The sequence below is a fragment of the Excalfactoria chinensis genome, chromosome 10, assembly GCF_039878825.1.
Source record: "Excalfactoria chinensis isolate bCotChi1 chromosome 10, bCotChi1.hap2, whole genome shotgun sequence".
In the NCBI taxonomy this organism is placed as follows: Eukaryota; Metazoa; Chordata; class Aves; order Galliformes; family Phasianidae; genus Excalfactoria; species Excalfactoria chinensis.
Window position 1 is genome coordinate 5,446,883 of NC_092834.1, and position 23,471 is coordinate 5,470,353.

General features: G+C 54.4%; 1 protein-coding gene across 1 annotated transcript; it reads left to right on the forward strand.

Annotated features, from left to right (window-relative positions):
- The first annotated feature begins 516 nt into the window (after positions 1 to 516).
- On the forward strand, positions 517 to 21,604 carry RGMA (repulsive guidance molecule BMP co-receptor a). Its single transcript, XM_072345683.1, has 4 exons — positions 517 to 834; positions 6,644 to 6,759; positions 16,981 to 17,492; positions 19,297 to 21,604. Exons 1-4 carry the CDS (start codon positions 821 to 823, stop codon positions 20,005 to 20,007), a joined length of 1,353 nt encoding a protein of 450 aa, XP_072201784.1. The 5' UTR covers positions 517 to 820; the 3' UTR covers positions 20,008 to 21,604.
- The last annotated feature ends 1,867 nt before the right edge of the window (positions 21,605 to 23,471 follow it).

The window sequence follows — 23,471 nt, forward strand, 5'->3', positions numbered from 1 at the left end:
CTGCAGTAATTAATTGTGCGTGTGACACTCGGGCTGGCACAGCCTGGAGCTCACAGCTTTCCCAGCAGAAATGCGGGCACCCGGTGCCCACGTGTGCCACAGTGTCCCCAAGCCTCCGTGGGAGCTCGGTGCCAACCCTGGGCGCATCCCATCCCTCCCCTATAGCCTGAAAGATCCATGCAGAGCATCCCTTTCCCTCCCTGAAACCAGTTCTCCCGCAATACCCCACCAACACAATGATGAACCCCAAGCCCCGATCCCCTCCACAGCTCTTGTTGCAGGTGGAGCATCCCCACCCCTCTCGCGTCGGGGTAACCCCGCAGCCCCCACTCTCGTCCTGCTGCCCGAGGAGAGGCGCAGCGCGGACCCCCCAGCTCCCATAGCAGTGGCTGCTCCTGCTCCCCCCTCCCTCCGCTGCATGCTAACGGCTCCGCTCAGCGTGCGCGGAGCGAAGGAGGGAGGAGGGAAGGAGGGAGGAGACCTCCCTATCTGGCTCCATCTCCTCCTCTGCCTCTCACATGCTCCGGGCGGGCGATGCGGCTCCCCGCGTCCCGCTGAGCGAGGCCGCGCTGCTCCCCGCCGGGGCTGCCCTGCTCAGGGCAGGGGGGGCCGCCTTTCTTTTCCACCCCCCCCTCCCCGCCACCGCTACTTCTTTCTTTTTCTTTTCTTTCTTTTATTTTTTTTTTCCCCCATTTCTTTATTATTATTATTATTATTATTATTTTCTTACTGAAAAAAAGGAAAAAATAGGCAAAAAAAGAAAGGGAAAAAAAAAAAAAGCTCCCTGCACCCACCCCCCCGCGGAGGGCTGGAGAGGCTGATGCGGCCGCTAAGGTAAGCGGGAGCTGAGCGGGGCTGCGCGGGCCCCCCCCGGCCGCATGCTGCCCCCGGCCCCCCGCATGGCCCCGGCTGCCTGCTCCCTCCCCGGCCGCTTCCATACGGAACCCCGGCTCTTCCCCTTCCCCTCCGGCCGGCTTGCTGCTAGCATGCGGTTATTCATTTATCCTCCTCCCGATGGTCGCCACTAAAGCTGCACCTTCCTGGGTTAAGCCAGCCGAATAATTCTTTGGAGACCACCGATGAGAACGGAAAATATTCCCTTTTCTCAACTGGTCTGCAGATGCGCTGCTGGGGTCTCAGAGCGTTGGGCGGGGGTTGCAAGTCGGAGGGTGACAGCTGGCCAGATGTGGGACGTGGGCAGGGTGGGCGATGCCTAACAGCTGGCCAGATGTGGGAGGTGGGCATGGGCGGCTGCTTCTGTGTGCAGGGAGAGTACACACAGCTGGAGCGTGGCTGGGGAACTGGCTCTGCAAACAGCCCCCGATCCCAGGCAGGATGCAGAGGTGGGAGAGGTGTAAAGCGGCAGATCACCCTGAGTCAGGGCAGTACGGAGGCACCAGCCCTACAGCCCCTGTCCAGGCTTGCTTCCAACCTGGGACCTGCACGTTGTTCTTCTTAAATATTATATCCATTGAAGGAAACTGGGCTGTGTTTGCAAGACAGGTGCTTTTTGTTGTGGTGGTGGTTGTGAGGCAGGAGATGAAAGTTTGGTGTTGTTTTGATGTGATTCTTGATTGCAGCCTGTTGGAGTAATTGCATCGCAATTGCTCAGAGGTAGAATCAATTTCCCCAAATTGAGATTTTAATGGGAGCTCGCGAGCTGCTGTTATGTCATGTGGTTTAAGGCGGCGTTGGATTGCATTTATTTTATAAACTGGATCCTTGTGCAGGCGGTGCAGGGCTAACAGCACCACCCAGTGGGGCCCCGGCCACCCCCAGCTGCTCCCCCCATGAAAGCTGCCACCCGGCTCAGTTTCACCTCCTGAAATACATAAAGAAGTGCTGGATTTACAGTTTTTGCTCCCCCACCCCATAAAAAAGGAAAAAGTTTTGAATCAGCATCTCGCAGCCTCAGTAATGACACAGAAGCTGTGCTATGGGATTGCTGGGTTTCTGGCCAGCGCTGTCAGGAATTGACATGGGGGGATGCAGGCTGGGTCTGACAGAGCATTTTCCCTAAGACCCCTCAATGACACCTTTCTCTACCTGCTGAAGATGCGGATTCACAAACACACGCGATGTCATGCCCCACCTTTAAACGTGGGGACCCAGGAGATGTCCTCAGCTGACCTGCCAGGTTGGTGTGGGATTAAGGAGCTGTGTTTGCACCTTCTTAAGACAGCAGTAGTTATTAAAGGCAGCGGGGAAAGCCCAGGTTGCCCCCCTGTCCCGTTGCACAGCCTGGTTTCTGTCTCTGCTGATAAGCACCCAGCTCTGGGTGCCAATTCTTCTGCGCTGGTTATTTTTCGGCAGTTCAGGTTTGCCCATCTTTTCTGCTGAGCTGACACGTGGCCATTTGAACTTCATCATGTGCACCCCCCAGCCCACCTCTTTATTTTTAGAGAAGCCCAGATGTGCAGAAGATACACTACAGAGTTAGGGCTTGATTCTTACCCCAAAGAGGAGACCAGAAAGTACAGCACCCTGCAGAGAACTAAATACACAGAGAGCGAATGCCAGGCAGCCCTCCAAACCCTACAGAACAAGGGAGAGCTACAGCCTGCCCTGTGCACAATGCTGACACCACAGGGCTTTGCAGTCGAGGGGAAGGAAGAGAAAGGAATGAATACAACCAGTCATAAATAAATAAATAACCATAGAATTGCAGAATCATAGAATGGTTTAGGTTGGAAGGGACCTTTAAGATCATCTAGTTCCAATCCCTCTGCTATAGGCAGGGATGTGATGAACTGAATTCGATTGGAACTATCCCCACGTTGCACTTTCTGAGTGAGACAAAGTTTTCTACCAACCCACCTTTCACTTGCCTCGTGTTGGTTTGGAGCACTTGGAGGTGACCTGTGGCTGTGAATCTGGAGCAAGCGTTTGGAACAGAGAGCCTGAAGCAGGGTAACCCACAGCAACTTCAATTAGGGTTGCCATTAATTAGCCACTCTCGGCAGATGCAAAGTTGCAGGTCGACAATGCACCATTCCTACTCTACTCACTGGTGCTACGAAGTTAGTGCTATGAAGTTATGCATATTCCACCTTCACCCCACTGGCCTCTCTTTGCATAGCCGGGTCGGTGAGTCTAACGTTCACAGAGGCAGGTGGATGATCCCAAGCAAACAACACTTTCCTGCACTTCGCCACACAGCAGCCTTCAGTCCCAGCACTCCTGCCCCATTAGGTCACAGCAGACGCTCAGTGCATGGCTGAGACCTTGGAGGGACACTTTGCTATCAGCGGTGCAAGGTGACAGGTTGGAGGGAAGAGGCTTCAAGCACTTGCTGGGCAGCCTTGAGGCTCACAGTTCAGGGAGAGCAGAGTTTGCTTGTGCTGTCAGCTGGGGAAACTGCAGAAGTATTTAATAATAATAACTGGGGGGGAAAAAATAGCGAAGGAAAGGAAATGAACTGCAGTATTTCCCAGTGTACCGCATACACAAGAGGTGTGACTTACTGCAGAAAGATGAAAAATGTTGGGTGTTTTTTTTTCTCTCATGATTTCTCTTCTTGTTCAGAGCTTTTTTTCTCTCTACTAAGGGAATCTTTCAGAGCACAGGTGTTTGCTTTTACTTCCACAAGCATTTTGGAATTGGTTTGCAAACCTCCCCAGATAATAATTTGGGGGTTTCCACTACAAACTTCCCTTCCTCCTTTAGGGAATGATTAGCTTTTTTTTCTGCTTAACCCAAGCACGTCTTGTTGCTGAACAGTGCAAGATGAACTTCCTGATCACAGCTCACCCCAGCCAGGACACGAACAGGACGCCTTGTCCTGAGGCAGAGAAGGCAAAGGCATGTTGCAGTTGTGCAGGGATCGCTGCATGAAAGGAAGTTCACAGGAGAGTCAGGAGCAGACCAGGAGTCCTCTAACTACCAGTTACAGCCCTCAGAAATACCCATATTTACTATTTTAGCGATGTAATTACAGGCGCTGAATAATTCCATTAGGAAGGCTGTAAGGGGAAGCATCACCTTTAAACCTTAGGGTTCAAATTAGGCACATTCCTTCAGCCCCGCTGAAGCCCACAGATATCCATAGTGTGGCATAGGGCAGAACGCGCTGGGAAATGCTCTGAAACTGAATTCAGACAAGCAGTGCTGGCTGGGCTGATGCTGCCGGTTGACAGGGGCTGGGATTTCTCCTTGCGTGTCACCTAGGAGCTCCACGGTGCCTTGGAGGTGTTTGCACATAGCGGTGGGTGGTTTCCCACATACTGTTTGCAAAAAGCTGCCTGAACAGAAAGCCTGGCCCCGGCTTCATGAAGGGAAGGAGCAGGGGAAAGCACAGTCAGTGCACTCCAACACACACTGCGGAGCCCCATCGGGCAAGGCAGAAATCCCAGCTTCACATCGCTTCAGTCTTAGTGGGTGATTTTACGTCCAGGCCTTTGATTCAGCTTATCAGAAAGGTGAAGGTGACCTGCAAAGCACAGAGCGAGGAGCTCAGACACACCTTATTTGGGGCTTTTTTTTTTCGTGCTCTGCCGTTTCAGTTTGGACCCATCTGTTGTTTTCTCCAGCAAAATCCGCTGCTTTGGTGGGTGCCAAAAACAGCAATCCCATTTGCAACGCGTGATGCAACTGTGCAAAATCAAGGAGAAATTTCTTTTTCACAAACCAGTGCCAGGGGCAACAGCTCGTTGCTTTCCAGCTTTCCCTGTACCAAAGGCAGAAGCTCCAAAGAGGATCTCATTCTGAAAATATCGCCTCAAACAGGATTTTTAGTGTATCATTTCCATGTGTCAGCTTGCCACAAAACAGCGACACCAAAGTGGGGGGGAGGCTTTAGGTCAAACAATCCAACCAGCCTCGCAGCAGCTAGTTAGCAGCTGGATTTTAAATGGTGGTCATTCGGCTGTCTTGCGAGTTAGAAACAAATAGATCACGCTGTCTGTCATCGGTGATAGCAGGAGGGACATTTTTCATACTGCAGGAAAAGCAAAGGGTGGGATGAAAGGAACTGGGGCTGAGAGGAGGAGGGGGTGAAAAGAAGAGGAGGGTATATGCAGCCTGTGCCCCCAGCCCAGTCTCTCCAGGCCGTGGCTCCTCCTGCTCCTGTCCCCTCTGTGTCCCATCAGCACTTCTCCTTGGGTGGCAGCAGCAGCTGGAAGGGCCGTACTTGCCCCCATCTGACATCCCCCGCAGAGAGGTGCCTGCTGTAGGTCTTCCTCCTGCACCGCCTCAGGCCTGGATGCGGCCTACCAGCTCCTGCCCTCAGCAGGCATCACCCAGGGGTTGGAGCTGGATGATCACTGAGGTCCCTTCCAACCCAACAACTGTTCTGCTGTTCTATGATCTGTGCGCAGCTGCGGGACCCAGACACATCTCTGTCAAGCAGGCAAAGCCCCAGGATCTTTGGATCCCATCTGGGTCCCATCTGGAAAAGCTCCGGCATTTTAATTCTGGCTGCAGCCTGGACAAAGCCCTCCTTCATCTGGAGGCCAAGGGGCTCAAGCCCCCGAGGAGAACCAGGCAGGTACTGTTAGAGCACAGTACACCCACGGCCACTCTCATTCAGGACTTGTCTTCAGTTCACCGTGGCTAAAATACCCATTTGAGGGAAATCTTTCAACAGACCCGAGTGGGCTGTCAAGGGGATGCTTCCCTCCTGGCTTTGCCTTTCCCTGGGTGGAGCACAGCCCTGGGACCTGCAGGTCCGACCTGCTCTCCTCGTCCCGCTGTGCACACAGGGGTGGGAGGAAAAAGGGTTTTAGAGCCCGGCGGGCAAACCAACGTCTGCTGTGCTCGGAGCTGCTGCTGGGGAGCAGGATGGAGGCTCCAGGACTCACAGTGAGACCTCGGGGCCACCGTACGGCACACACGGTGGGATTTTTAACCTAGAATAGAAAGGATATGTTGCACATCCAGAGCTAATTCAGAGGAGGTCTTGAGAAAGCACAAGTTACACAGTGTGCTGCATTGCAGGCTGCATTGCAGGCTGCATTTGGGGACCCCGAAGGGACCCCCTCCCTAAAAGCAGACCTCCCCGGGTACCGCCGGTGCAGGGCTGGGGACCTCAGAGCCGCGCTTCTGACTCAGCCGGGTTTACATCACGACCCGGACGGGTTGCGAAAGGCTCGCACCTCCCGCACAGGTGAACGAGCTCTCACAACCCCTGCCTCAGTTTCCCTCCCCTTGGCGCCTTTTAGCCCCGAATGCTGACATGGGAAAGGGGGGGGGAGGTGGTACCACACCGCTTCCCCCGGGCCGCACCCCCAATCCTTGTCACCTCCCCCCGCCGCTCCCTCCGCCTCCCATGGCCGCCGGCCCTGCCCCTTCCCCGCCGCCGCGCAGTGGAGGAGGTGCGGGGCGGGCGGCGGCCATTGGCGGGCGGCGGGTGACGGACGGCCGGGGCTGGGCGGGGGGAGAGGAGGAGGAGGAGGAGAAGTGTGTAATCCTCCAGTGCAGAGGGCACCAGAGGAGCTGGGGCCGCCCGTCCCTGCATCGCTCCTCGGAGCCATGTGGGGCTTTTAGATTTTTTATTTTTTCCTTATTCTTTCTTTCGATTGATTTATTTTTCCTTTTTTTTTTTTTTTCCTCTTTTCCTTCCTTATTTTTTTTTTCTTCCTTTTTTTTTTTTTTGTTTTTCTTTATACTTTTTTTTTTTTTTTTTTTTTTTAAACTCTTCTTCCAGGGAGAGGATAGTGGTTAAAGCTCGAGCTGGATGGATGGGTATGGGGAGAGGGGCAGGATCCACAGCCCTGGGACTTTTCCAAATCCTCCCTGTCTTTCTCTGCATCTTCCTTCCAGGTAAGGACCAACCTCTTGTTTTGAAGACCATCCCCTTCGTATCTCCCCTACCCGTGGGCCTCCCCTGTGCTCTCCGCAGCACTTGGCCACATGTTTAAGAGGAGCGGGGGGAGTGGGGGGCTGAGATTTGTTGCCCCTTTCCCCCTCCCCTCTCCCGAGCGCTGCGGGGGTTTCTCCGTGCGCTCACCTCTTTGTCTCCCCGCTGCTTCACCTCAAGGGAAAACAGACGATTGGGGTGGGGGGTGGGGGGGTGGATGGACGAAAAATAATGATTCAAGCAGCCCCAAACAATAGGGCGATGCAGGAGGGGCTCGCTCTGACAGCAGCCGTCAGACCACGCTGTGTTCCCCGTCCCTGGGGGCGCGCTGAAATAGCGGTGGGGGCACCTGAGCGCGCCTGATGCCGGATGATGCAGATGGGTGCGAGTGACGGGGGGGGTCCGCTCCGATCGCCGCTGCTGTGCTGGCATATTAATAATACGGGGGGGGGGGGTACGGTTGGGAATGGGGAACGCGGGGGGGGGGGGGGCACAGCCCTAAGGTGCTCACCTAGGGCGGAATGCGCGGTCCAGCTGTCCGCCCCCCCCCCCCCACCGCCACCTTCCTGCCCTCCGCGGGTGCTGCAGCCTTTGCATCGTTGTTTCGGTCGCAGATAGTCCGGGGTGGTGGGATGGGGGGGGGGGGGGGCGCTCAGCAAATGGCTGCACGGCGACCAAATGGCCCGGCCTCGCACCGGCGCTGCCCCGTAACGCCGCGGCCCCCCCGGCCCCTACCCCCGGTTTGTTTGTATTGTGTCAGAAAAGGAGAGAATTTCAGAATTACAGCTGAAAACGCCATCTGTTTCCAATGAATCCCCCATAGTTTTTCACAATGTTTTTGGCAGATCTCTGCCTGCAAATTCCTTCAAGCCCTGAGTGCTTGTTTTTGTTGGGGGAGGGGAAACCGAGTCCACAGAGGCGGATTTGTTCCTTCCAAAACTCTCCAGTTTCTTTACCTCCTTTTTTTTTTTTTTTCCCTTGCTTGCAAAAAAAAAAAAAGCTTGGGGGGGGGGGGGGAGAGGAGAGAAAGCAGGAGGGAGAGCGAGCAGCCTTGGCGCTCCGCTCTGCCAGGTTTGTTTATCTTGCATTTGAGCACAAGTTTCCCCTTTTTCAAATGCTCTGCCTTTCTTTTGCATAACCGTAGGTGCAGCCGTCTTGCACACACATGCAGCAAATACATACAACGCTGCTCTGTGCCCTTCCTCCCTCCCTCCTATCAACTGTCTGTGCCGTGCTCACACCGAGCTGCCCCCCCCCAGCCCTGCACAAACATCTATTTTGGGGGGGGTTAAGCCATTGCAGCACCCACAATGCCCTGTTCCGAGCGGGTTGGGGCTGCTGTGAGATTTACGGTACAAGAAAGAACTTGATACGCGATCTGCCCGCCTGCTTTGTTTGATTCTCCCTTCAGCAGTCAAATAAGGTGCAAAGAACTGGCAAAACGGGGCGATCCGGAGCCGGCGGGAGCAGGGAGCAGACGGATGGTGCTGCCCGTGTGTGGTGCTGGGGGGGCCCGATGCCGCCTCTGCGGGTGGGAAGATGGGGATGGGGTACGTGGGGGAGGATTTCTTCCTCCTTTTCTTCCCCCTCTTGTTTTCCCAGTGAAGGATGTTGGCAGAGCCCACAGAGAGGTGTTGCGGCCCCAGGAAGCCACGTAGCACCCCAAAACATGGGGGGTTGTGGGGCTTGGTGGGCTGCCTCGCTGGGTCCTGTTGTACTTATCTACTTGCTTAACCCCCCCATGGAGGTCGTGGTGGGGGGTACTGGTGTGCAGAAAGCTACCGCTGGCCAAAGTCCTTCGTGGGGAGCAGGATGATGCTCACACCAAGCCCTCATTGCTGGATGTTTGTGGGTACTGTCCCATCACACGTAGGATCCTTGTGTCTGAGGTGCCTCAGCCTCCCAGCTGGGGCTGCACTGAGTTTTCTTGCAAATCCTTTTGACAATGAGTCCGGTTTTTGCTCACCCACATCCTCTGGTTCACTTCGACTTATCCACATGGTGGTTTGCTTCGGCCGCTCTGCCTGAAATATGCTTCTGCCTCCAAAACGTTTTCTGCCCCTGGTCCACCTGGGCAAGGGGGTGGATTCCTAGGAAGGATCCAGCCCAGCAGCTTTTGTCACAGCAGCAGGGAGGGATGTGATAACAGCATTAAGACAAAACTGAGGAGCTGAACCAATGTCACCAGAGCACCTTGAATAGTGCCCAGGAATGGGAGGACACTGTCAGGGCTGGGAAGTGGAGAGAGATTTGAACGTCAGCCTTGGAAGTACATGGGCTTCCTTGTTGTACTATGTGCTGAGCTGGCCTTGTACCGGGATGTGAGGTGGGCATTTGGCTTGTTTTTCCCCCACAAATTGCCTTCCCAAGATTCTAGGCCCTTGCCGACTGGAAATGGGGGGGATATCGGGGTGACTTTGGGTTTATATCGGCAGCAGGAAAGGTTTCCTTTTTTGTGGCCTATGCGGGTGTGTGTGTGAAAGCACTCAGAGCAGCCCAAAGAACTTCCTGACCTGGGGCTTTGGGGCAAAGCACAGTGACTGTGAGCTCTGCACTCTCCCTCCAACTTACCCCTGGGTGAGCGTTGGTGCAATGGCAAGAAAAAAAAGCAGTGGCAATGGGGGTTTGGTACAGCTAAACGGGTGCTCCAGTAAATGTAGAATAAGGGGACCTAAACAGCAGTCGGTGTCCTGGATGGTTTAAATGGGGTTAGAAAAAGCTTAGGGCTGCTGCAAGCTCGGAGTGAAATGGAGACGTAGGGTTCTGGGGTGGGATGGGGGATGCTCAGAGATACAGCTGTGATGGAGAGTCTTATCCTGGAGCACGGAGCACATTTCTAACAGGAGAGCCCCTGAGTGCCTTTAAAAAGCTTTGCAACCTGCACTTGGCAACAGCCGGGATTAAACGAAGAGCTCCCATCACTGGGATATTTATTCCCTCGTCCGTCAGCTCTCAAAATAACAGAGCGTTCGATTGTAGCCTCGAGATTGCTTTGCACTCAAGTGCAGCCTGGCTGAGTAAATCACTGCTTCACCAGCTGAAATTCCTGCAGCGAGGGGGAGAATTGAATTATGTCCAACTGCAAAACCAGATGCCATCCCCTTGATGAAGTCATAGGGCTCTGACTGCGGAGAACAAGCTGGCTCCTACAACTGAGCAGCTCTGTGCAACGTCCCGGCCGTGGTGTGAGGGGCTGCAGTCCCTGCGGATACAAGGACAGTAAGAACTGCAGGGTGCTGAGTCCTGCTGTGCACTGCGTGAGCATCCGGAGGAGTTTGCACACTGAGGGATTCTGGCTTTGCAGCCACGGCTGTGCACAAGGCTGGGTGGGCGAAGCTGGGTGGTTTTTTGTTCCTTTTTACCGCATGGGCACTTCGGTCCCTGTGCTTTCCCAGCTGTGACCCCAGCATTGCTTGGGTGCCCACGTAGGTTTTGGGTTGGGTGCTGTGCCACCTCCCCCCCCCCCACCACCCTGTGCACAAATCAACGCCTCCGATGGAGATGCCGCAATTTTTTTTGGCAGGTTTTTAATTGTATAAATTTGCCTCATCCAGATTTATGTGCTCCGGGCTTTTCTCCATCTCCTCATTTTGTGTCTCATTTACCTCTGCGTTTGAAGGGTTGAAATTTCACAAGAGCACAGCGGGGATGATTATTCCTAGAGGGAATCCACACCTGTAAGCATTGAGTGCTTCCCTGCCAGCCCTGCTGTGGCCTGGGCAAGGAGGAGGAGGGCGAAGGACCCGCTGCCACACCTGGGGGGCCCGCAGGCGCTGGTGGGTGGCAGCTGTGCCTTCAAAGGCACCCTGGGAAAACAGCTCGGGTGCACAGAACGCAATGGAAATCCAAAGCAGATGTTTGCGGGGCTGCCAGGCCTGGGGTGGCCGGGGCTGGTGGCTGGAGGAGGTGGCCGAGGGCAGCCGTGACGCTGCTTTGAGGGCAGGTGCTGTTGGAAAAGCTGAGGGCGATGTTTCGTGTAGGGGGTTGAGGGAGGAAAACCACCTTGTTTTCTACCAGGCTTCACTTGGATGAATCCCTGCCTGGCCCCGTATTCTTATCTGTAAAATGGAGCACTCCTCCGAGGTGGTTCACACGGATGTTGTTGGTGCTGGGAGAGCAGCCAGGAAAACCTGTGGTGTGACGTGTTGAGGAGCTGCTTCGTTAGTGCCCTTCTGCGGATGAAGAATCAAAGGAGGTCGCTTCCCTCACTTGTCTTCCTCTGTCCACCAGCTCTCCATCTGCATCTGTGGAGCAAAACTCAGCAACCCTCCAGCAGCAGCACAGCTCCAGGCTGCTGCTTTAACCAAAGCAGAAAGGCACTGCTGAAGTTTGAGTCCCACAGTGAAGCTGCAGTGCAAAACGGGCCAACCTGCAACTTGCTGCTCCGGCTCGTTCCTCCTTCCAGTCTATCTTGAAAGTCTCAAGATTTGCTGGTTCCTGCCACAGCAGCATCTTCACAACAAGCTCCAAAGCATGGGGCTGCTGCTTCTGCACTGATGCCAGCTCTCCCATTTGGGTGCTGGGAGGAGATGCATTCACCCCCACTAAGTGTGCCGCAGTGAGGTGACCCGGAGCCAGAAGGGCTGACTGGAATGGTCCTCGTGGGCTCCTTCCACAGCATCTGGCAGTTCGTGGCCGGGGAAGGCACTGACTCTGCTGTTTTCCTGCCTGTGCTTGCCCCGTGTCTGTGATGCTGGGAGAGGAGGGATGGAGGCCATGAACTCGGCGCTGAGGACAACGAGGAGTTGGCTGTGGCAGGTCCTCCAGATGCTTTAATGCTTGAGAGGGGAAAACTCCTTCTGTGTTCCTTTGAGCACAAACAAACCGGATGGAGCCCTTCCCCAGCATCCCTTTAAGCAGCGCAATGGCTGTGCTGAAAAACGCTGCGGACTCAACCCAGCTCTCAGCACATCCTTCACCTGGATTTAATGCATTTAATGCTTCTAATGCATTTACTGCTGCCTTGGCCACTGGAAGAGAGCACGAAATACAGGCCGCAGCGCCCAAGGTGCCTCAGCTGAGCCAACCTCCCCATGCACGCCCTTGCAAAATATGAGCTGCAGCGTTTTAAGAGCCAGGTTTATTTTTCTCCTGCAGTTCCCTCCTCCCGGTCCTCCTCCCCCCACTTCAGCGCAACTGAAACCTGATCTAATCCCTTTGCACATGGGTAATTTATTGGTCTATTGGGCTTTTCTTGATGGCAAATTGCATTGTCTTTCTTCCTGGGTTGAGGCTTTGGAGCAGTTTGCTGCATTCCTGCAGCTCTTTTCTCAGGGCTGATCTTTCACACCCCCTCTGAGCACAGTCGAATCAGTTTTATTGGGCCTCTTTGTTATGCAAACGAGGCAATAATAAGCAGGCTATTATTCGGCAAGATTGGCTCTTATTAGCAGTTCAAAGGAGGTCGCTGGCTGAGCTCCGGGTCGGAGCGGGGCCGAGGGTGATGCTGCACATCCCTATGGGTCGCACTCCGGACCCCAAAACCTCCCCAGGAGGAGCTCTGCAGGAGGAGATCTGCTCTATGACTCGTTCGAGGAGCACTGCGGTTATTGCAGCCCATTTCCCATCGTTCTCCTGCGAGCGATGTCCACGCAGGAGCTGCACGCTCCCCAAACTGAGCCGAGAGCCGGGCCTTTCCTATGGAGGTGTCGGCATAAATATGTTTATTTAGATTACTTAAATAAATATGTGTTTAGGAACCCGAGTCTACGTGCTCAGATGTGAGGCCAAAGGTAATTACGTTTTACTGTGTTCACCGAAAAGGCCTTTTACTGCGTGTGTGAGGCTTGCACATCTCCACTTCAATCCATGTGTTTGGAAAGAAGCGGGGTGATGTATTTGCATCACATGTGGGTGATGAAATACTTTCCAGCCCGTTAGTAACCAAGAGGATATTAAACAACATCTCTTAGCAGTGAACGCTTTAAAATTAACAGGTCTGGTTAACATGCACCCAAGAGTCTTAAAAGAACTGGCTTTTGCTTACTGAAATGAATTTCCAGTAATTCTCATTGCTGGAGAAATTACAGGAGAAAGGATGAATTGTTGGGTTTGTGCAGGAGAGCGATTCAGGTGAATGAATTTTGGGTAACACCTGGCAAAGGGGAAAATAGGGGCACTGATATTAGAAGATGGTTAAAGTTGGAAGTGTGTGTGCAGTGTAGTGGGGCTGTGCTGGAGGGGAGCACAGTGTGGCTCTGCCTTAGTGGTTTCCTCCTTCATGATCCACTGTAGGTACGGGGCTGATGGGTCCACGGTTGGACTGGATGATCTCAGTGGTCTTTTCCAATCTGTGATTCTCCGCTGGCAACTCCAGGCTGATTCTGAGAAGCAGGGAAGTGCTCTTGGTGGAATATGGTGAATTCACCACCAGCTGGGGCTGGTGGATGGCCATGGCTGGTTGATGGCCATGGCTGGTTGATGACCATGGTTGGTTGATGGCCATGGTTGGTTGATGGCCATGGCTGGTTGATGGCCATGGTTGGTTGATGGCCATGGTTGGTTGATGGCCATGGCGGCTGGTTGATGGCCATGGCTGGTTGATGGCCGTGGCTGGTGGATGGCCGTGGCTGATGGATGGCCATGGTTGGTTGATGGCCACGGCTGGTGAATGGCCGTGGCTGGTGGATGGCCGTGTCTCATGGGCGGCCATGGCCAGTGGATAAACTGATCCCAGTGTGCCCAGGCGAGGTGAGCCTTGCAGAAAGCCTCCTGCCGTGGGGAAGGGAGGCAGCAGGCTGATTGCAGGGCTGGGCAAACACCTTCCAGTGGGAACTTAAAAGTGCAAACCGTTTAGCTTATCTGTGGGATTGACAAGTGACTTGATTGCCGTGTGTAAATATCTTTGTGGGAAACACATGCTGGTTACTAACGGACTTTTTTTTTTTACTGCTTTAGAGAAACTCGCTGGTTCTTTTTATGTCCTTACAATGAAGGCAGATAAAATCCACTTAGAAGCAGGACCCACATTTGTAAAGGAGATAAACTCCCGGAGCAGGGGCATTGCTTTTCAGCTTGTGGTCACCTTGGGCTGCACAAGTCCTCCTGGGAAGTACACTTGAACAACTGCAGGCACTGGGCCGGCAGGGTGGCTGTCACTACATGTTTTGTCTGACTTTAAACTTTCCCAGCCTTCACATCGAAGGAAATGTTGTCCCTTGTTTGAATGGCACCAAGCCCGTGAAAGGAGAAGTGAGGAGGTCAGGCTGCCTGGGACTGAGGCCAGGTGTCATTGGTGCCACCTAGTCCTCAGGTTGAAGGTCCCTTTGCTACGGATCACAGTGACAGTGTCACCCAGAGGTAAAGGTGTCACTCAGGGCCTGGAGAGCCTCCTTGGTTTCCTGCTCAGGAGGGGTTTGTTCTGTGCTAAGTCAGTCAGCTGTGGTTCAAAAACAGACCCATTGTGAGGAGATGGAAAATAGATTATGTGAGATTGAATAAACATCGCACCCTGGCGCAGGTACAAATGCACAGCCTGCATGACTGTGCCAAAGCTGCTGCCAGGGGAAGGGGCACGGCATGGAACAGAACATGTTTGCTGTCCTCTGTGGTGGCTCTGTGCTGTGTCCCCAGCATGGTGGTGGTGGTGGCAGCCATGTGTCTTGCCCAGGGCTGAGTCACGCAGGTGCCTGCACAATCACTGCATTGAGCAGCAGGGCTATGCCCGCTGAGCCCTGCCTGCAAACCCATGGCCAGCCAGCCCCCGTGGCCAGTCCACACCATAGCAAAAAGAGGAGGCAACACCCCCAGGGCTTTGCCAAGCCACCAGCCTGCTGAGAGGCACATCCATGGAGCAGCTCGGTTGTGTGCAGCCCTGCTCTGCACCGCCCCATGTGCTGCTGCCAGGGCACCTGGCTTGGAAATGTGGCCTTATATGGGGCCGTGTGCGAAACAGTGAGAAGGGGACGGGTGCCAAACCCAAGCGATAACATCTTAAAGAAGAACGCTCCCCCTTCAGGCCCAGGAAGGGAAGAGATGGGCTTCCTTGCCATTGTGGGTATTATTACTATTATTTTTTTTAACCCGGAACCTTATAAAGTCATGAGTGATCCTCAGTGATGTGGCAGCATGGGATGCGTTGGGCACAGATCGTTGGGGGCAGTTTTACAGCAGTAGCTGCCCAGGAGCTGGACTCGATAGTCCTTGAGCGATGGGTTATGACTTCACTCCTGCTGAAAAGTCCATACACACAGCGCATCCCGGTGGCTGGAACCAGGGCTGGGGGTCTGGAATGCTCAGGGATGTGTCCTGTTGCCCCCAGGGGCAGTAACGTCTTTCAGTGCGCAGCCTCAGGGCACCCTTGAGCAAAGCATTAGTGCTGGGAGAGCAAGGATCCTATTGCCTGGTGCCACAGGCGCCTGGGACAGCCAGCAGCAGTGGCACCACTCACATTTCTGTGTGCATTTAAACTCATACCTTCCACTGGGAATGCCACCTCCAGCACCGAACTTCCCTTCTCCCTCTGCATTCAGGCACTGTGCAGCTATAGTACGAGCAGCAATAACCACAGCAGAAGTGTCAGCCCGTGTCCAAAGCTTGTTTGCAGGTCACCTCCAGCTGATGGCAAGTTACAGCGAGACACAAGGGTTTCCACAGTGCTTCTTGCAGGTTTAAATTGGACGCTGCCAAGCTGAAACAGCTCCTAGATTCTCGGAGCTGTTGCTAGCATCTGTGCTTATTAAACATGAATTTTAAAGCTGTGAGGAACCTGTCACCGTTTCCTATTTGCACTTCACTCTTCTTGGAAGGAGCACGCAGCCCAAGAGCCGGACTGCTGAGTGTTTTATAGCTTTGCTTTCTCTTTCTGATTTTCCAGCACCGACTGTGTTTAGGTTTCCAACACTGCAGTGTTTAAAACTAAAACACACTGTTTTCCCTGCAACAATGCTGGGTTTTGTAACTTTCTTTTTAAACAAACGTGAAATGATTTTGGCACAGATGCGCTGCCAGCCTCCTTCTGAACAAGCGCCGAGACAGGAATACGTGCACATGCAAAAGCATCTGGAAATAGTGGGGCTTTTTCTCTCGTTGCTCTGCTGCCTTTTGTGCCCGATCCCATCTCCAAGCCCTCTGAAGGGGTTTGATGAAGAGGAGAGGAAGGAAAGCACCACCAATGTGAAGTGGTGGGAGCCTGGGTTCACCCATCAGGGCTCTGGATTGGCACAAGCAATCTATGCATGCTGTTCGGCGAAGGCCATGTGCTTTTGCACAGCTGCATTTAGCTCTGCTCCAGGGAAGCCACACAGCCCTGGGGAATAGGCACTGGGAAGGGGAATTAAAAAAAAAACAACAAAACCCAACAAAAAGAGCAGGATCCAAATTTCCTTTGCCTTCTTCCAGCTTGTCAAGCCCTGCAGAGGCTCTGCTGCCTTCGGCTTCTCTGCGTGGGCAACAGCAAGCGGGGTGGCTGGCAGCCTGCACCCTGCTGTGCCGGTTTTTCTCCTCTGTGTCAGCCTCCTGCTCTCTCTGGGTCGTGGTGGGGAACGGGCCTCCTGCCTCCCGCCCCGAGCTCCTCAAGCTCCTGGGGTGCACTGCAGCATGCGGTGCTGCAGGAGAGGTGCACGGCTTCTCGGCTGCAGCACCAAACCAGGGAGCGTGGTGCCTGAGCTGGGATCCTGCTCTGCCCTGTGCTGGTATCGCTGCGTGGCTGCAGAGCTGGGGCACAGCGGCTGTGCTGGGGATGGGTTTTCCCATGCCCGAGGAAGAGGAATAGGAAGGATTTGTGCCACGGTGAAGATTAGGCAGAACACACAGTGATTTGCGCCTCACCATTTTCAATGTCAAGCACTAAAAGGGCATAAAAAACCCACTGCATCTCCCCCACCACATTAAAAACCCCACTGCTTCTCCCACCACATTAGTGATCCTGCCTTATCCTGCTAATGAATGAGTCCCATTCTTTAACACCCCGCTTTCCCCCAGGAACTTTCATCTGAAGGCCGGGTGCTCTTTCCCTTCCTGGCTTAAATCAGGGCACATTCTGTTGGCTTCCTTGGCTTTGATGCATGAGAGCTGGGTCATGTGAGAGGGTCACGTCTGGTGAGCGAGGTCGCGTCACGCAGTGCAACCAGTGTGATGGGGTTGGGCTGTGGGAACCCGGCTGGGGGTCGAGTTGGACCCCACAGCACTCAAGGTGGGGGACCACGCAAGCACTGACCCCGTTGTGTTTTCTCCCTGCCTCACAGTGACGTCTCCATGCAAGATCCTCAAGTGCAACTCTGAGTTCTGGGCGGCCACGTCGGGTTCGCACCACCTGGGAGCAGAGGAAACCCCGGAATTCTGCACGGCGTTACGTGCCTACGCGCATTGCACCCGCCGCACCGCCCGCACCTGCAGGGGGGACCTGGCCTACCACTCGGCCGTGCATGGCATAGACGATCTCATGGTGCAACACAATTGCTCCAAGGATGGCCCCACGTCCCAGCCCCGTCTCCGGACATTGCCTCCTGGGGACAGCCAGGAACGTTCTGACAGCCCCGAAATCTGCCACTACGAGAAGAGCTTTCACAAACATTCGGCAGCTCCCAACTATACCCACTGCGGGCTCTTCGGGGACCCCCACCTCAGGACTTTCACAGACACCTTCCAGACCTGCAAGGTGCAAGGGGCTTGGCCGCTCATAGACAATAACTACCTGAACGTCCAGGTCACCAACACGCCGGTGCTGCCTGGCTCCTCAGCCACCGCCACCAGCAAGGTGAGCCTCGGGCACAGCATGTGAGCAGGGTGCGGGTGCTTCCAAGTGCTGTTTGTTCCCAACTGCCATCTTTACAATATGTTGCCCATCTCCTTGGGGAGGGTGAGAGTGGGAGTTCCTCTGAAAGCGGGTGTTTGGACACAAATATCAGCTGCCCATCCAGACTTTCCTCTTCTGCCTCCACAGTGAGCAGGCTGGGATAGAATCATAGAATCATTAAGGCTGAGAAAGGCCACTGAGATCATCTGGTCAACCACTGACCCATCTCCACCATGCCAGCATCACTCAGTGCCACATCCTCACGGTTCTTTAATACCTCTAGGGATGGTAACTCCACCTGGATAGCTTGTGCCAGTGCCCAACACTCTTTCTGAGATCTAATTTTTCCTAATAGCCAACCTGAACCTCCCCTGGTGCAATTTAGGACCACTGCTGCTGTAGCTCACCTATGAAAGAATGGGGTGACAAATTCAAGTCTCCACCTGAGGGACTCTAGATGTCTGTGCACAGGCAGACTGGGAAAGATGGCAACACTTCTTCAGGGACACCTGAGGTCCAAGCAAACCCGGGGCTGGCCCCAAGGGCCACCTCTTCTGGATGTGACTGTTTCAGCCTGAGCTGAAGCTGACGCTTTGGTTTTGACACGTCCCTAACAAACATCCTTAGAGATAATTACTGATGCTTGCAACTCCTTATTTACCAAAGGGTGTTAAAAACTTGCCGAAGCGGTGCAGTTAAGTCTGGCTGGAGGGACGTGGTCCCTGAGGACACAGGGACCTTCGATTCTAGGCTGGATCCCAGCATCGCTGTTTTAATTGAGCCTTTTCACCCGTTATCTGCCTCACGGGCTTGTGGTGGCGAGAGATTAGTCATGAGATCTGCAGCATGAGCTATGGGAAGCATTCCCGGGCCACTGATAGTGGACCATGTGCTGTTGGGAAAGGAAAACCTCTTCCTCCAAGGGGCTCTTTGTATTTCTGCTTGGCAGTTTCTGACTTACCCTTATGCCTTCCAGCCAGAGACAGGGTAGGACCCAGAGAAGGTGGCAGGATATCTATGGGAGCGGTAGTACTGCAAGGTGGTGCCTGAGGACATGGCGGAGGAGAGGACAGCAGAGCTGCCACTGGGTTGGGAGCATCTTGTGCTCAGTGGAAGAGTGGTGGGAGAGAAGGGCAGGTCAGCTGGGAGCCTCCATTTTCCCCTTTGTATCACGCCCATTTGAAGATACTGAATGCACACGGTTGAGATGGAACACAACACATTCTGGGGCTCAGAGGAAAAGCCCTTGTTGGTTTACAAAGCAGGGGAAGGGAGGAGGCTGGGACTGTGGGACGCGAATACCATGGGAGCCAGAGAAGCTCCGCCACTTATTGCAGCCAGGCCCTTGGGGGCGAGACAGCGCTACATGCATGGGCATGCCACCACAGGCCTGTGCCTGGGGATCCTGCAACCAGCTCCAGCTGCATGGGAGCTCTGCGTGGGGCCTGGAGATAACAGCACAGCTCCAGGTGGAACCTTCAGTGCAGGCTCTGGGTCTTGGCATTGGTACATGGTGTCTTCACCCCCATGCTGAAGCAGGATGACCCCATTTGAGCGTCTAAAATTGAGGCACCTGTCTTGTCCTGGCTGTCTAAAAGTTGGGGCAGCTTCTTAGGAGGAAGTGTCTGGGTGACACTGAAGTGGAGGCCATAGTCCTGGCTGGGTCAAACAGGCAGCTCTTCCACCTCCCACCTTGATCCTGGTGGTGGCTGTGTGCTCTTAGCCGGTCATCTTGTAACTCCGTTGCTTTTTATCCTTCCTGCAGCTCACCATCATCTTCAAGAGCTTCCAGGAATGCGTGGAGCAGAAAGTGTACCAGGCAGAGATGGACGAGCTCCCCGCTGCCTTTGCCGACGGCTCCAAGAACGGCGGCGACAAGCACGGAGCCAACAGCCTGAAGATCACCGAGAAGGTGTCGGGCCAGCACATCGAGATCCAGGCCAAGTACATCGGCACCACCATCGTGGTCAGGCAGGTGGGCCGCTACCTCACCTTCGCCGTGCGTATGCCAGAGGAGGTGGTCAACGCCGTGGAGGACCGGGACAGTCAGGGCCTCTACCTGTGCCTCCGTGGTTGTCCACTCAACCAACAGATTGACTTCCAGACCTTCCGCTTGGCTCAGGCCACTGAGGGCCGTGCTCGCAGGAAGGGGCCCAGCTTGCCGGCCCCCCCTGAGGCCTTCACTTATGAGTCAGCCACGGCCAAGTGCAGGGAAAAGCTGCCCGTAGAGGACCTCTACTTCCAGTCCTGCGTCTTTGACCTCCTGACTACGGGGGATGTCAACTTCATGCTGGCTGCTTATTACGCCTTTGAGGACGTGAAGATGCTTCACTCCAACAAAGACAAACTGCACCTCTATGAAAGGACACGGGCCCTTGCCCCGGGCAATGCGGCTCCCTCAGAGCATCCCTGGGCCCTCCCTGCCCTCTGGGTAGCACTGCTGAGTTTGAGTCAGTGTTGGTTGGGTTTGTTATAGAGTTTTGCTCCTTCACACTGTGGGGAGAGGGGAGCAGGAGGGGACAAGGGACAAGATGACAGCACTGGACAAGGAGAGATTGGATAAAGGATCCAATGGGGAGCACATGGATCGTCCTCAGATCTCAGCCCCTTTCCAGCACCCAGTCCTTCATCACCCCAGCTCTTGCCCAGGAGGAGCACTATATGCCCCGAGGACGGTTGGGATATTTTGCTGGACTACACCTCAGGTGGTCCTTCCTCACTTCCCCTCGCCCTCATCCTCCCTTTCTGTAGTGTGAGTGCTGGGGAGCCACCACCTCCTTGTGCCACTGCTCCACGGTCCCCTAAACACTCACGGTGACTGTGATGTTGGAGCGTGTGAACGTGGCTTTGTGTTGGGGAGCCACAAGCGCGATGTGGCTGGGCTCCACTTTTTGGGGTGTGCTTTCTGCAGCCCCATCGCTGCAGGCAGCAATGCAAAGCAACAGGCAGGGGCCAAAATGGTGGGGCTGACCACAGAGAGGAACAAGGCATCGTGGTGGAAGGAGGCCACGATCCTCAAGCTTCGGCTTGTGTTTTCTGTGGTTCAAAGGGCATCTGCTATTTTAGCCACTTCACCTGGCTGATTCACTCCATAGTTTCATTCCTGGCTCCCTTGTCTCTACCCGGACCCACTGAAGAAGACTCCTGATTGCGGCAGGAGAAACCTGGCCAGTATTCAAGCATTTTCTTTAACTCCTGCCCAGTGTCGGATGAGCTCCTTGTGCTGTTTGCTCCCCTAAAGCTGGCAGTGGGGAGGCTGCTCAGTAGGAGATCCCATCCGCGCCACCCCCTTGGGCCCCAACACCCCCTTACCTGCCCATGGATCAGCCAGGTCCCGAAGCAGGAGCATCCCTCTCTGTTTGCTGCTAGGTCTCTGCTCCACTCCTTCTCCCAGGGTCATGACTTGCAACCCCATTGCAGACCCGTTGCACCTTAAGCCCATCTGGGCTTGTCTCTGGAATGGGGCAATGTTAGAGATTCAGCCAGGAGACAGGATGCAGCAGAGGGCCCCCCTCCCCAACCGCCCCCAGATGTCTGTTATCCTCCCTCAAAACCGCTGGTAATCTCCTTCCCCCACCACACATTGCTTCCCTTCTCCTCCCCATATTCCTCTGTGGTTCACCTCATTGCTCACTGAACAAAACGAGACCACCTTTGGCCTGCACCTCGGAGACCTCTGTGTGGATCTGCCCTCCATTCCTCGAGGTTGGGGGCGGTTCCCATTAATCATCCCCCCCAAAACACGCATCACTGGTGGGGGAACGTCCTGCTCAAGGGAGGTCTCTGGGCACGAGGAGACAAGCTAGCACCAAAAGAGGTGGGAACAGGCAACCTCGGGCAGTGGGAAGCGCTGCCAAGAGGCGCCTGCTGTAAATACTCAGCGTGACTTTTCATTGTGTCCTAACAGCTCTAGAGCTCCATTTGTAAAGCAGCAGAGAAATGCAAACTTGTGTCCATGGATGTAATTTATATTGTCTCTTTTAATATATAGAGCCCCGGCCTTGATCTCGTGTGACTGTACAGATGAAGAGATGTCATTGGTTTCTAAATGTTTTAAGGAGAGAAAAGAAACTAAAAAAGGAAAAAAAAAAAGAAGAAAAAAAGGAAAAAAAAAAAGAAAAAAAAAGAGAAAAAAGATGTGTTTACTACTTTGCTCCTTGCTTTGTTTGCTGGTGCCCCAGGAGTTCTGTTCAGGCAGGTGTTAAAATAAGGATATCGCAGGTTGATGGCACTGAGGAGACCAACTGCTGGGCTGCTGGGCTTCCCCAGGTGCTGACTGCACTGTGAGGCTGCTGGGGATGTTTTTGCTGTACTTAAACAGGGGGACAAACCTTTGGTCTGCTGGAAACTCAAAGCCTACGTTCTGAAAGGCAGTTTCACACTAAGAGGAAGCATCTTGCTGCCACCCTATAGGTAACAGCCGTGGTGCAGCGGGGTCTTTACTGACCAAGCCACAGCATGCCATGCCAACGAGTACATCCTTCCCATAAGACCTCCCCCTAATTACCCATAAAGGGCAATTTCCAGCCAAGGAAAGCCTGTTTAATTACCGCACGGCTCAGTCCCGCACTCGGGGTGAGCAGCCCAGCTGGTGGTCGGCTGTTAGGAGGCGGTTGGGGTATCCCTGTTTTAAAAGCAAACAGTGAAGCACTTTATTTTGGTTGCGTTCGACCCAGTTCTGCTTAAGAGGTGAAGTGTGGCCGAGAAAGACCTGATGGATGGAAACAAAAAGGCGTAGGGAAGGGAGGGGTATAACGGGATGGATCCCACCTCCCTGCGCTCTGACCCACTGAGTGTCACCGCCTGTACATACTGTAAATTATTTATTGACAGAAACGCGAGTAAAGTTGGAGGGTTTTTGTTTTTTGGACAATAAATTAGTGGGTCTCGTTTTGTTCCCGGTGTGTTCTATGCTGCCGTTTACCACTCGTTGTCCCTCGTTTCTGCCCCCTCCCCCGAAGCAAATCGCTTTAACCCGTAACCCGAGGATCCTTCCGTACCTCACCTGTGCTGGAATCGGCCCAACGCTGCAGATTTCGCCCCATTCCGGCTCCCAGCAGCAGGACTCGCTCCGAGATCCCCCCATGGGCGGCTTTTTGCTGGGAAGCGGCCGCCCTCTGCAGGGCCGGCTGTGCCATGACGCCCAGCGGGCCGAGCTGCGCTGTGTGCAGCCCCGTGCTGCACCGACAACCACGGCCGAGTCCCGTCGGGCTGGGGATGGTCTGTGAGCGGACCTGCCTGACGTTACACCACCGTGCCCCCAGATCCTTACCTGCAGCGCTACCCCCACCCCGCGGACCCGCAGCCTCGGCGCTGTGCTCGGGGCAGGACGGCAGCCCACCACCTCCCGCAGCCCCCCCTGCAGGGCCTCCATCCCGCAGCCCCTCGCCGTGCCTGGCAGCCCATCATTCTTTCCACCCATTTTTCAGGGGCACGTAACTCAGCCACGAAATTTCACTCCCGGCCGAAACTTGGCTCGGTTCAGCAGGAGAGAGGCTGGAAAGGGGCGGACGCCGCGACTGCAGGTGGGAAAAGCAAAAAGGCTTTTCTTTTAACAATGAGCTCTTATAAGCTGGGAGAGAAATGGCCTCAGACCCTGCACTGCGCCGGGGACTCGGTGTGAATGGGTGGAGGGGAAAAAAAAGCCGAGTGAAGCAGCCCATCACATCGCACCTGGGGAGAGGGAGGGGGGGACTGAGAACACCACCAATGCACCGGGAACAGAGAAAGGGGAATTCGCCCAAAAAAGGGCCAAAAAGAGGATTATACACTCACGGAGATCCCGAAGAGCTGAAGGTTGGATAAACATCACCAGCACCTGGCTGGAAACCAGCGAGGAAATGGCACAGCTTCTACTGATCAGGTGGAAATTCCCATGCAAAGGGGTTTCCAAGTCTGGATCAAGCTCTATCACCACAGGCTGAGAAACAACGTCAAAGA